Source organism: Aulonocara sp. 'chitande type north' Nkhata Bay, linkage group LG20 (genome assembly GCF_057382095.1).
Source record: "Aulonocara sp. 'chitande type north' Nkhata Bay isolate Kocher_YH1m ecotype deep benthic linkage group LG20, A_spYH_male_GT1.1, whole genome shotgun sequence".
NCBI lineage: Eukaryota > Metazoa > Chordata > Actinopteri > Cichliformes > Cichlidae > Aulonocara > Aulonocara sp. 'chitande type north' Nkhata Bay.
Genome location: NC_141363.1, coordinates 852030 through 866478, shown reverse-complemented (window position 1 = coordinate 866478; position 14449 = coordinate 852030). Strand labels below are relative to the sequence as shown.

General features: G+C 42.1%; 1 protein-coding gene across 1 annotated transcript; it reads left to right on the top strand.

The window, feature by feature from the left end:
• The first annotated feature begins 457 nt into the window (after positions 1 to 457).
• Positions 458 to 12685, top strand: atp6ap1lb (ATPase H+ transporting accessory protein 1 like b). Its single transcript, XM_086277283.1, has 7 exons — positions 458 to 855; positions 7456 to 7493; positions 8008 to 8090; positions 9480 to 9718; positions 9885 to 9935; positions 10072 to 10315; positions 10649 to 12685. Exons 1-7 carry the CDS (start codon positions 722 to 724, stop codon positions 10883 to 10885), a joined length of 1026 nt encoding a protein of 341 aa, XP_086133409.1. The 5' UTR covers positions 458 to 721; the 3' UTR covers positions 10886 to 12685.
• The last annotated feature ends 1764 nt before the right edge of the window (positions 12686 to 14449 follow it).

Here is a 14449-nt window from a genome sequence, read left to right as displayed (position 1 = left end):
CATATTTGCAGCCTCAGTGGACAATTTCCTCAGCCTCGGGCCTTCTTCAGTGCTCACAACAACACATCAAATGAATTAATTCTGCTACTGTGGCAGCGCACTGGCGATCTAGGTCATGCAGCTCTGGCTCTGTGTCTCCCCCCCCCTCCCTTCGGCCACCTAAAGACATGTCCACATCCTGCTGTCCTCCTACACAACCTGACCTTGTCATTCTCAGGTGATTTTCCACAGAGATACGAGTGTGGCCGTTTAGTCTGCGCGTGTGTTCGTGTGCGCAGGCGCGCGTGTCAACGTGTGTGGCCGAACGTGTGAGTACGTCTGTGCCCACTGTGCTTATTTATTTATTTATTTGTTTGTTTGTTTGTTGGTAGCATAGGTATGATGAAATGTTTTTGAAGAAATGAAAAAAGAACTGAGCCTCTGTGGCGTGCCTGCAGCCATGTGAGCATGAAAGAGGGGAAAGAAGACCGAGAGCGCAGGAATGGATGCGGGAGGGTGAGCAAAGTGAGAGGCAGCAGAGGGAGGATGACAGAGAAGGGAGTAGGGCGAGAGGAGAGAAGGTGCAGCGAGGAGTGGGGGACTGTGACGCACACCGATCGACTCTGCTCGCAGCTGATTGGCCGCGGTGCCTGCCAGTCAGAGGAGCTGGGTCTCGGGCGCTGCTTGAAGAGCAGATTATGAAGCGGAGCGCAACCAGCGGCAGTCTCCTCTTATTGTCTCAATGGCTGCACACGCATTCCTCCTCTGCTCCCTCGCCTTGCTGTCCGCTCTCAGCCGGCCTGGGCTCTCGTTCCACGACGAAGAAGCACAGCCAGGACTTACCTATGACGAAGTGCCTGAGATCTTGGACAGGAGGTAAATCCATCTCTAAGGCTGTGAACAGAGGAGGGGTGTAGGGGAGGGGGAGGGGTACACGGAGATGCATGCAGGGATGCTGAGATGCTGATGTGTTCTCTTAGGGTCGTTTTTGTCGCCCCTCTCTTTCTCCTTTGCAACGCTTTTGGACATTTCACCTTGGGTATGCCTCAAATTATGGGTTCGGGCAGTGTTGGTGTGCCAGAAAGAGCCGAGGTGCGAGGCTTTGTTTGCCTCAGTGTTGGGGACTGCATCAGACGCTGCTCATCGATCACGGATGGGGCTGTTGTCTCTGTACAGTAGTGCTGGTCTGGCAAGAGGAAGCTAAATAAGGTTGGGGCAGTGGGCCCGCAGGAGAGGTAGAGGAAGGAAGGAGAGGAGAAAGAAGAGAAGACAAGGAAGCAGGAAGGAAAGGTAAACAAGGATGGGACAGGGTGGAGAGGATGCATCAGGGATGGTCTGTTGGGGTCTGTTTACTGATGCAGTCAGTGAGAGAGGAGGGGGAGAGAGAGAGGAAGAGTGGAGAGGAGAATTTTAGCCAGCTATGTCTGCATAATGCACATGCAGTCCTGCAGGTCAAATCTGGATAAAATATTCAGGGCTCAGATGTACAGGCATTCACAACAGTGTGACAGGGACAGCAGCGAGCAAGCAGCCAGGGCTTTTGCTAGCGCCAGTTCCTGCCTGCTTACAGAGACATCACAGCAAAGACCTATAATACGGTGCCAAATCCATGTAAGGCTCTTGAAACTATGCCATGCACGATGGTTCACACAATCCTCTATAGCACAAATGCTTCAGAGCCACAGTTTCTCATTCAGTGCTCTTTAATCATAGTTCAAATGATTTCCCTTGTTATTGCACTTTGAGTGTGGTAATACACTGTGGAGGGGTGGGAGATTATTACTGCGATGCTTTCATTTGTTGCACGAACAATCTTATCTGTACACATGTTTGCAAGTCAGGGGCACAAATAACTTGGATTTAGAGCCTAATATAAGAATTCTCGCGGGATTTCTTTCATTCCAGCTCAATTTGGAGTCGTAAAACCCAGACAGATAGCCTCTGACAGAGAAAGGCTGCGCAAACATCTCCAGGGGTTTGTGAGCCTATTGCCTGGATCAAACTTTGTATGTAACTCTGCAACGTAACAGCTCTGGTCCCCAGACGCAGCCTCGGTCTCAGCGCTGACACACTCCGAAATGCTGTTACATAAAAGCAGCCTTGTAGTGGAGCATAACACTGGAACCGTAGAAGGAAAGGTACAGTGAGACAGAAGGTTTTGCAGGAAAGTAATGACAAGACAAAAGGCAGGAAACGAGACATTGTGAGTGAAGTGATGTCTGGTACTGTAGCAGATGCAATATGGAAGTGGCAAAGTTTAATAGCCTAGAGCTTCGCAGCATTATAAAGCTCTTAGCCATAGACATATTTAGTGTAAATCATAATCTGTCTATAGCTAAATATCTAAACTTTTAAGCATGTTATAATTAAATACATTTTAAATAATATTCAAAATTTTCCAGTAAACCTTTGGCAATTTAAATATATATATTTGCATATATACTATAAATTTCTAATAGGATTCAAATGAAGTTGTAATTTTGGAAATCACACACTGAGAGAGCAAACGCAGGAGGTTCTGTAGCTGCAGTTTAAAGTTCTTATGAAGTGTTTAAAATGTTGTTTCTATTTGGACCTTTTTATGCTGCAAGACTAAGAAGTCTTGGAGACCTTCACAACATGCTCCTCTGACGTTGTGAACATAACATCAGAAGATCATGTTTTAATAATGTTTTATGTTTTAATCAAACTTCAGTTAGTTCAGTTATCCATGGAATCCAGTTTTAAATTAGTAACGTCCCGATACATTTCTCAAACATTTCCGTAACACAGTATCTTGAGTCTGTGACATCACACTTGCATTTTATCACTCCCACTGTACAGTGAAAAGCCTCCGAGTGTTTATAATTCCCAGTGGTGTCTAGAATAGCACAAGATGTCTTGCATGCTTTTCCATATTAAGGTAAATTTATTCTCAAGTTACAAAAACCTGTCAATATAAATTGTTTTGTATAAAACGGTGTTTTTTGCAAAGAACAGAGAGCAAGTATACGATATACAGCTCATCAAGGCTCCAAGTTGCACCCACTGTCCCACGCATGCTTGCTTCAGTCTGTTTGTCAGTCATGTGGCTGTAACTGTAAAAAGTGTATCCATCACGTTCTGTAGTCAGCATGTGCTGAAATGTATCTTGACCTGACTTTAACATAGAGATTAGAGGTCAAAGTGCTAGATTTCCAGTAGACGACTGTTGAGTGATCCTATTTGGAGAAAGATTAAAGGGTTAAAAAGACCAGCAGCTAATTGTAGAATATTTCACTAACTATTTAAAATCATAAAAATGTGTACTGTGTTTACAAAATGAAAAAAAATCAGGTCAAAAGTGAACAATCGTGTGTTCTAGTCCCTGTTTGAATGCACTCATAACGTTTCAGCACTGCTGCCCTGACCCTTAACCCTTTGATCTCAAAGGAGTAGGAAGATTTGCACAACTCTAGCACAACCAGAGCTCCACAGAAATAGCAGCCAGACTCCAACCAACTCCCAAATCTTAATCTGTACTAATAAATCTATCAATAGGCCAACACCTGCACAGTCTGGGATTAAGACATGTTTTCCTGCCTTGCCAGGGATAATCGTTTATTGTCTGATTAAATAATTTTAAACAATTGAAAGTAGAGTATGTTTTGCATGCCTAAAAAAATATTATGGCTCTGACATTAATGTTAGCCAGCAATAGAAGTTCTTCCTGTACATTGTGAAATGCTGCCATATCTGGGTTTGAAGTTTCATGTAGGTATAATACAAGGAAATATGAGCAGTTAGAACACATCACTGGATGCACAGCTGAGCTACACAATGACAGTGATTGTAGGCTGAGAGATCTAAAATTAGTGGATACATATATATATGTTAAAGAAATGTTACCTCTCATCATTTTGTTGCATTTTGAATAAAAAAATTCAGTTTGTGAGATGAATGAACCACAGTATTTAAAACTCATTGTACTAAGGCTGTCGAATGTAAAGGGTTGGGTGGACTGATCGTGGTTTACAGAGCATCACAGTGCAGCGCTCTGTGTTAGCAGAAGCTAATGGGACTTGTTTACAAGTTTGGGTTCAGGCACCACACCTTTTCTCTGCTCAGCAGCTCACAGCAGAAGCCCAGACGAGCCGAGATAATCAGCTATCTGCACGCTTGAGCAAGAATGTCCAGTAAACATGTACCGACTGAGATCCCACGTGTAGGCTTGATAGATTGAAGTGCTGAAAATATCTGTAATTTTAAGATTGTCATCATTATGTATTGAGGCTATCATCATACTGTTAAAGTGGACACGAATAATGCATGGGAGCACGTTTGAACATTTGCAGGGGGTTTATTTATTTTGTTATATGTGAGGGGACTGCGGGGACCCAAGGAGTGGCTCAGGCTTGGCTTTGATTATATAAAGGGTTTGTTCAGCACTCAGGCACCGTGTGACCGGCTGAGCCAATGATGGGGCTGCAGAAGTCCAGGTCTGCTGATATCGTGAAACTGGCACAGGAACAGTCGGCTGGGCTTTAGTTAGCACTTGCACACTTGCGCAGCCTCCTCTGGCACCTATCAGCCAGCTGAGGCCCGGGAAGATGTGCAGGAAGACGTCCTTATTTGCTTGTGGTTGATTTAGTTCATCTGAGTGTTTCTGTAACTGAAATGTTTTCATTAACTCGTAATGAATATCAGAGAGATAAATATATATCAGATATTAAAGGCTTTTTGAAGTCTTTTTGTAGCTATAATATCATATATGTCCCCAATATTAGTGCAGGCAGTCAGTGAGCAGCAGCCAAGTGTCTACCACGTAGTGAGGTTTCAGTTGCAGCTGCCTGCTGCCAAATGTAGTGCTTTTGGCAGCTGTTTCATACAGTCATGCTTACCCAGCATTCACCGAGGCAAATATAAATATTTGGATTTACCATATACATAAACCCTGTTATTGTTTTTCATACAATAGCTTAGGGAGCCAGTACGTGGGAGCGAGTCCTTTGGAATGTATACATAAGAATACAGGACGACTTGGACTTGATGTAAAAGTTGGCACACGTGTGTTATAAATGAGACTGACACTAGAGCGTGTACTCATTACAATTCAGCAGAAATCATCATGCCGATGCGGCTGAACTGATGATTATTATTATTATTCCTGCATCTGCTCACCTGATAACTGCAGCATTGTAGCAAGAAAGCTGAAACGTCAACAGTGCTGTTGCTGTGCACAGAAAGCCCGAGTCTCTGTCCACGTATTTCATCCCACAAGCTTATTGCAGAATTTCATGTTTTGTTTTTTAATATTTTTTTTATCCATATACCTGAAATTATAAAGTTATTTCATGGAACAAAACACAACCTGTTGTATAAGTAACAGTGAGGTCATATATCTCTAATAATGATTTGATATAGTTTTATATAAAAATGAAAGGAGATATTTATTTCACACACATTTTCCTGCCATGTTTTGAATTGAATTGGTCGTCATGGCCAAAGTTCAAATCGCTTGGACCTCTGTACAGAAGTCACGATTTCAGAGGTCAGGTCTGATGCAGTCTCCAGTTCTGAACGCTGCAGCCTCTGACATCAGTCCTTAATCTCTTCATCTTGTTCTGGGCCTCGTCGCTCATAACTTGGGCCCCAGTGGACCTGGCCTGTTCTTACCACTAATCCTAATCCATCTGACACTTCACTACACCATATTGCCCAGGTGGAAACGGCACCATACGGCCAAATAACTGCTCCAGTCTCCTGGCACTGATATGTCTGGCAGCTTCCTCCCAGACTAACCGTCTGATTCCTTTTCATTTGTCAGCTGTCTGCTTACCTGCTCAGTATCCCACCTTCACCTTGGGCTCCTAATTAAAATTGTGTGAAATAAATCTGCATTTTTTAACTCCAAAATAAGTAAATAATAATAATAAATAAACTGTAAGAAAATAAATTCTCATGTCCCCTTTTTATCACAGGATTTAAGGGAGGTTGTTGCACTTTTGTCTGAAACATAATTGTGAGCAGTCCTTCACAGCAGATGTTTCAGTTGGCTTTTGTGCGTTTAAACGTTGTATAAATATTCAGGTCATCCTCTTTCTGTCTTTTAAGAAGAAATTTGCAGCGTTGATATTCAACTAAATAACAAAGATAATGACAGAAGTTCCCTCCATGCATTGTTTTTGTTGTACTGCAGTTCATAAAATGACTTGAAATGCTGCCAAACAAAGCTGAGAAAGTGACTAAAGTAACAGGTGATGACCCAAAAGACAGATGTTAATTGTAATACTCACTCCAACAGATCTTGGGATTTAACTTTTATAAGCCCATTATAACTCTCTAGCTTAGGAAGCCAGTCCAAATAATGGATGAGGGCAGGTCACGATCAGGCTTCTAGCTGGACCGCTGCAATAAACAGAAGTAGCTAGCGCCACTTCGTAAGCCAATTGTTGAATCACGTCTTTGATTAGACAGTTAAAAGGATCAGGATGAGCTTAAGAAGTCCAGGCTGTGTGGAGTTTAAATAGACCAAGAGCAGCAGGGCAAGGACAAAGGTGTGGAAAAATCTGTTCCCAGTACACAGTGTGGGTCAGTCCCAAATCAAAGACACATTTATAGAAAAAGCCACACACCAGACAAACAACAATACAATGAGTAAATGTGTCGTTGTGCTCTGTGCTCCCACATGGAAAGAAGTCTTTTAAATATGGCACATATACACGTATAAACAGACTAAAGAAGCATAATTACCTGTTTGGAAATGACTTCGCCTGTTTAAAGACTATTTTAGAAGTCTAACCAGAAAGATTTTGTTATTCATTAGACAAAAACAAGCTGAACTCGTGTTTTTACACCCACATTTGAGCCGGCACACTAAACCGTTCAGAGAAGTTTGGAATTACTCAGCATAAAATGCAACAACTAAAAAACAACATTGTCTGTTCAGCCATGCAAGTAAATAACTGCATAAAGTTTGTTTCACTATTTTTTTCAGCTGTTATTTGTATAACAGTAAATTTCAAAATTCTTTGATAGCAGTAATAATAGATTATAATTAGTAATAATTAGATTTTAGCATTAAAAACATCACTTTAGCTAATAAGCTTTTACATACTGCTGAATCAGCTGTTACAGAGACTTAAAATGTGATTTTGTTAGTTACCATTAATGTTACTTTAGAGCAGCTGTGGCATGAACCTTGCATTTGGTGGCATTTTGGTCTAAATGCTAAAACATAAAACATATCAGTTAGATATATAAAACAGCTCGTTTTGTTGTATTTCATGGAACATTTAGTTGCACGCAGTACATTAAAATGCACATGTTTTTGCATAATACTCAATTTTATGTAAACCGACCTTTTTTATTGTTGTTGTTGTGTGTTTGTTGTGTTTGTAGAAAATGGATTTTTGCAGCTGTTACAGATTGAAGCATTATTAACGAAAGAAAAGTCTTAAAAATGATCCTTTGTGTTGCAGTTGCAGGACCTGATTGTGTGTTCTGTCTTTCCCACAGCAAAGAGAACCCCAAACAAGCAACAAGAGTCACATCAAGTAAGTAACAGATCTGGTGTGACACGAGGCCTGATTCAATCAAACCTGCCATGGTAACTTTGACACTGATGTGTTGGATAGACGTGACAAATGCATTTCTTTCCAACACTGGAGACATTCAGCGTTATGAAGTGTGGAGCACATACGATCCGTGCACACAGTGGGAAGACGTGCTGCTGTTTTTATGCTCTCTGACACAAAGGTGGAAAATCGATGAAAACATTCTTTTCCGTTACATAAACGTATGTTTCTGGATCCAGATAAACAGTATTTGTAAACACTTAGCACCGTAACTGTGAAATAAACTGCCGATGAGTCAGTGTGATGACGCAAAACAGCTGGAAATAGATACGAGCCTGAGCAATGAGGTGCACACAAAGCCTCTTTGTGACTGTGTGCGTTTAATATCGTGCGAACTTCCACGATTATGTTGCAATCTGTAACGCAGTATTGCAAGCAGCCTTTTTTGTGTACCAACATCTTCAACGATGCGGTAACGTGTGCGTGTTTTCAGGTCAAGATGGTGAGTACGGCTTAGAAAGTGAAGAGGTTTATTTGACGCCCGAAGATGAAAACCCACTCAGGAGAATACTGCAGGTACAGTCTCTCTGTTCTTGCCTGGCTCTCTCCACCATCAGCCATTCGCTCGCACATACAGATACACACCGAAACACACACTAGGATGCTCGCAAACAAAACAGAGCATGCTCACTCAGCCATACTGCATGACCTTGAATGTGGGAATATTGTAGTCTCATATTCACCAGAGGTAAAACATCTTTGCCACCCACACACAGGACTGCTGCCACTGAAAATTCTGCAATAAACATGCTGCATACGCTGTTGCATCCAGTTGTATCAGTTAATACTGGTGAACTGATTCTTTTATAAAGATTTTTATATCATTACTGTTATAGTAACGACTAGTTTTAAAATGTTTTGGAAAATTGCCACACATACCCAGTTATTTAAGAGTAATATCACAGTGTGACTACGTCTTTATATATATATTGTAAATTAGTGCTGGCTTAAGTCAAACAGCCTCCAGTGACATGTAGCCTTTGAGCACAGAGATTAAAAAGCCAGACAGAGAGGCAGTTACTATTTTCACAACCAGCAGAACAGCTGCCACACAAATGTCTGCAAATTCAGAAAGATCCTGTTTTCCACGCACAGCTCCTTCCTCATTTAGCATTCAAGTGGCGGTTGGTCCACTGAACTTTACACACGAGTGAAATTATAATCATGATGACAAGCTTGACAGAAAGGTGATTTTTAAATTGCCCTTTTGAAATCAAATATCACTGCATGCATAAAAAGGAGGCACGGTAGCTCGTGCACTAAGTCAAGCTCGCTTGGTGTGGAAATAAATCAGGAGCTGGTTGGCGATTGTATGCACGTGTCACGTGTCACGCTGACATATGCTGTGGAAGAGCAACGGTGACAGAAACGGCTGCACAGATGAAGGAATAGGATAAGTTGGATTTATGGTCTCTGAAGCTGTTTCCTTGTTGAGCAGCTGGATCCACCAGGGTCTGCTTTTATGGGGGGGGGGAAGCAAAACTTTATACTGTTTCATTTAGATGATTTTACAATGAATAAGTGGATTACACTGTCGAATTGTTTGGCTCACGTTATATAATTATATAAAGTAATCACAGGTTACAGAATATTTTATTATCCTCATAAGCCCCGAGCCTAACTGATCTCCTGCCTTTTGCCCCCGTATCAGGGGGCGTTGGGGCTTAAGAGGTTAATTTGATTGGCTTCAACAAATAGAAATTCTTTTGATTTCTAGATTAACTTATTTATTGAACACACTGTCACAGCCACTTCCAGCCTTTGAAACAGGGAGAAGCACATATAGAAAGCGTAGAAGGATGAAGCTGGGAATGCAAAAGTGCAGCTACTCGTGCTTTTTCTGCAGATTTACTGTCATTTTTGAAATTGCTCCTGTGCTTAATGACTTTCTTCATATGTTGGCAGCCTTTTAACTGGCACCATCCTGGGATTTCTCACAGTAAGAGGAAGCTGCTCCAGTCTCTGATGGGGCCTTATGGCCCGCTGAGCGTGTCTTACAACGGGAAGACTTGCATTCTGTTTAAGGCAAAGCGACTCGCTATCCGCTACAGGAACCACACCTTCATCGATCTAACTGAAAGGGTCTTTAACCCAAACTCACCTGTGGACACTAAAGGCTCCATCTGCACCAAAGAGAAAGCTACGTAAGTCACTGAGGACCCCTTACTGCGCAGTTGCTTTAACATTGTGCATGATGCATTATATTTCACAACCTTGTTATCAGACAAGGCAGTAGAAGGAAGTTGATCTTGCACTGACGGTTCCTCTGGGTTTCTGTGTTAAATGTTTACGTTTCTTTTTCTGCCGAAGGCTTTCTTTAAAGTTTGGTGACGTGGAGGATTTGCGAGGTCTTGTAATAAGGTAAAAACACACTGACTAACTTCCTACGTTTTATTTATCACATTCAACATTATTGTTGTATTCGAACGTACAGTTTACAGCGTAAGTGGTCGTGTGCGGACTGTGCATCTAACAAACTGAACTGTGCCTCCACCAGACTACAGATGTCCAATACTTTTTACGAGGCAGCTGGTCAAAACTGGTTCACACTAGACAGCGTCCACATCCACTACAACTGGACCCAAGAGGCTACATTCAATGCCAGCGAGGTCTACGCTCCTGCCACTTCCTCCTACCATTGCCAGCACGTCAGCAGCCTGCACAAATACGACACCCTGCTAGTGCCCAGCTCCCACACTGACACATCTGCTAACTGGCACATCACGTTCACTGATTTCCAGGTATACTGTCGCACAAAGGGCACAGCCTTTGTTGTGTAACTCTTCTAATAATGTCTGCACATTTGTCTGTCCTGGTCTCTATACGTGTGCATGTTTGCCAGCTTTTTGCCTTCGTGCTACACCTGTTCGGCCATAGGTCAGTCAGTCTGTCCTTTTCCTGCCTGTTTGGCAGACTGTCAGTCTGTTTCCACTCTGTCTGCTCAGCCATCTGCTTAGGCTGTCTCAACCTGTCCATCTGCCCAGTTTCTCGATGCTTGGTAAGCCCAGTAAGAGCCAGTTGTCCTCTTTAGTTCAGCCTAATCTCATCTTTCTGGCTTCTCTTTGCTCTTCCAGATCCAGGCCTTCAATGTTCAGTCAGACAAGTTTGCATCGGCCAGTGACTGCGCTACTTTCCTGACACCAGCCATCCTCATGGGCTTGGTGACATCTTTGATTCTGCTCCTCGTCTTAGCCTATGCCCTGCATATGGTGGTACACCTTAAGCACATCGACCGCTACGAGGAGCACAAAGCCACAGTCTACTTCCCCCGCAGTCCAGAGGCAGAGTTGCCAGACAAAAACAGTCTGTGAAGGAAAGCGAAGAGCCAGAAGATGGCAGGGGAGAGAGGGAGAGAAAGCTGAGAAGCAAGGCTGCGGGGAGCACAAGGGACTACAAGATCGAAAAAGTATCCTCCACTGAATATTTGTTTAACAAAATGACAACTTTGCCTGTTCATATGAAAACCTTCCAAGTCTTAACTGCTTTAAGTAAATGTAGACCGTGGTGGGATACTTTTTCATCTTTCCTCATTGACCTGCGTCTCGGCGTCCATATTTTGAACGAAGCCTGTGGATGTTCAAGCCTCTCCCAGAGATGGCTCATGACCCTGATGTCAAAGGTCAAGGTCTGTCCCGGGGCCCTGAAGGGCAACAGTGTATACAGTTCTTTACCCCAGTCAGCTATTAAACACCTTATCAGCCTACCAGCTGTAGCTAATACAGCTAACATCAGATGTATAAATGTATGTACTACATGGCCGACAAGCTTTTACGACAAAACTTTCTCTGACATTGCTGTAGGAAATACTTCAAAGAGCCAGTTTTACAGCAGAGATAGCCGTATTAGCTACATGCTGAAAAGTCTACTTTGGCTAGTGCAGTGTTTCCTAATAATGAGGATTACAGAGAGGCTGGCTTAAGTTGCAGCTTAAAATAATCAGATATGGCATGAAGTAGAAGGAGCTTGAAAAGCTGTGGACTGGTAAGCAGAGGGAAATTTCAGGAACCACTGGTCTAGCATCGGAGTGACTGGAGTGAATGTGCCAACACTACTGGCCCTTCAGAGCCTCTGGCATCTCTCACCCTGCCCCTGAACAAGACTGCTGCTTGGGACTTAACTGTGAAATGGCCTTTAAACAGACCAGCAAGATAAGGGGGTTTCTACCAACTAGCACAACACTGGTTAGTGCGAAAGCACTAACCACAAACTCAAAGACTCTACAAGGAACTATGCTGCACAAGACGGCCCGTCGTAGGGCTTGGCAGGAACGCGGGTCTTGGGATGAAACGACTCTCGTTGTTTGACCAGGGGAGGCCACGGTCCTCCATCTGCACCACTGGATTTGACTGCCAAAGTGAAGCTACAAAGAAGTTGCCATAAATTATGGTGAGAGACAGAATAAGACAATGTGAAAATAAAAGCTAACCATTACAGCTATGTACAAAACAAAAAAGAGACACACAACATGTACAAAAGTGTCACTCTGCGGAGGTTTTTTATATACATTGTAATCATGAAATACTATTAGGTACAGGATGACTATGCTAATCCTCATAACCAAAAGGATATACAAAGCTGTAGATACTTTAAGATCTCTATACGATCATAGCTCTTTACTATCTTCAAATACTGCACAAGTAATAAGCATAAGCGTAAGACATTGTGCTCAAGGACTGGTGAAAGTATCAATGCATATGATTTTTACGACAAAGGATTAACATATTACATTGTTTGTCTATTTGTTTTACGCTGGGCTGAGGATGTAAGGTCCAGTTTCATTGAACTGTAAATTACAGTGCAAATTCCTACCATAGAAGGACAATGCTATGGAATGCCGTCCATCCATCAGGACTCATAGATGCCATTATAATGCCAGATGCCACACTAGCAGCAGTAACAGCATCAGTAAGTCATTACTTCTGATAAAAACACTCAGCATGACAGTAAATAGATATCTTAACATTCAATATGGCAGTTCTGTCAATCTGTAGCAGTGTGAAATGTGTTTTTGGTCATAAATGTATCCTACAAACTATGAAAAGATTGGAGGCAGTTTGTCTAAGCACAGACTGATGTAGACTGAACAATAAAAGATATTCAGAGGAAAAAAAGTCTGTTGTGTTTATATTAGAAGTAGTTTGCTGCACTTAAAAACATCAATACACATACTCAAAACATCATCATGTTTTCTTTTTGGTAACCTGCATAATATTGTTTCAAACATTTTGTTCATCTTGTTAACTGTTATTCAAATTTCAGATTTCCAGCACAGTGTCCAGGTCGGGCGCCAGGCCCCCCCCTCCTGTGTGCCATCTGCTCTCTCCTCTCACCTCTCTCTGATCTAAAATGTCTTACCTGCCGGCAGATACCCAATAAAACTCCTTCGTGGAAACATCCAAGGCAGTCGCAGCCATGAGTTAAATTGCAATCTCAAGCCAGTTCTCTTTTCTGCTTTTGATGCTTTTGAAGAGATGATTTCACAGGATAACTCCGTATCCGCAGTTTGAACAGAGTTCACATTAAATGATTCATCCACATGCCTCTGAAACAGGCTAAAGTATGTGCCTCAGACTAGACGTGGCTATAATACGACTCTCCTTGATGATGAATAATTATGAAATAATATTCTCAGCCCTTAACATCACCCAGAGCAGCTGAAATGCTACAGAGACACCTAGTGGCAACAAGTGATCCTATCAGCTAGCGCTTGGCAGCGGCAGCATCACAAATGTAGATTTCAAGATGTGATGCAAGAGTTGGGTCAGTGCAGAAAGTTGTTGAAACACGTTGTTGCTTTTTAAGTCTACGGAGATAAAAATTATAATTAAAAAAGTGTCACTGAAGCAAACAAACGACACATAACTGGTCAGACATCAGACAGAACTGTCAAGTTTTTATACCCTGATTCACATCCAGATGCCAGCAAACACAAAACTGGACAAGAGAGAAAACAATACTTATGCTTGAAGAATTTAAATTGTTTGTTAAAAGGTCAGTCGTTTGTATTTTATGGTCATTCTTGAAGTTTGGTGCTTTAGACTTATAGTTCATTTCATTCATTCTGGTTCAGAGGGACTGAAAGTGTGAGACAACATGACAGGGAAATAAATTGTTTCACAGGACTCTGCATTCCTGTGAAAAACAACAAAAACACATACTGCCTCAATACACTTAAGTAACTAATCATAAGTAATTGTGATCACATCTCTAAAGTTTTTCTAAAAGTAAATTTTGGTAGTTTGCTGGTTGGAGGACTCAGATGTGCCACAATCTTCCCAGGAGTGAATGTCCCAGAAAATTTCCCCCAAGGTCAGACCATGCAATTCCAAACAGCTACATCTCAGACTATGCAGGCCCCGGTTAGCATGTTACACTTAAAAATTCATGACCATAAAATTATAAAAAGACTAAACAAGTTTGGCTATTAGCAAAAGCTGCCTCTACCCTGTAAAAGGAACATGGACACATCCCTTGGGTTTGCTGCATCTGAACCACCTATAACACTTCTGTTCTTTGGACAGACGAGATCAAAGTGCAGCTGTTTGGTCATAATACACAGCGCCTCGTTTGGTGAAAATCAAACATAGCATATTGGCACAAACAAGCTGAAGCATGGTGATGGAGGGCTGGTGATTTGGACTTGTTTTGCAGCCACAGGACCTGGGCAGCCTGCAGTCACTGAGTTGACCATGATCACTGTATACCAAAGTATTCTTGAGTCAAATGTTGGGTAAAAAAACGTACTTTTTACACGTAAAATGCATCACTTCCTGTACAATAATGACAGAATGAACACACTAAATTGCCATCAAGGGATTGTTTTTATGTGGAAAAATGTTGACATCTTGTGGTCCAATCCTTGGTACTGCATTTGA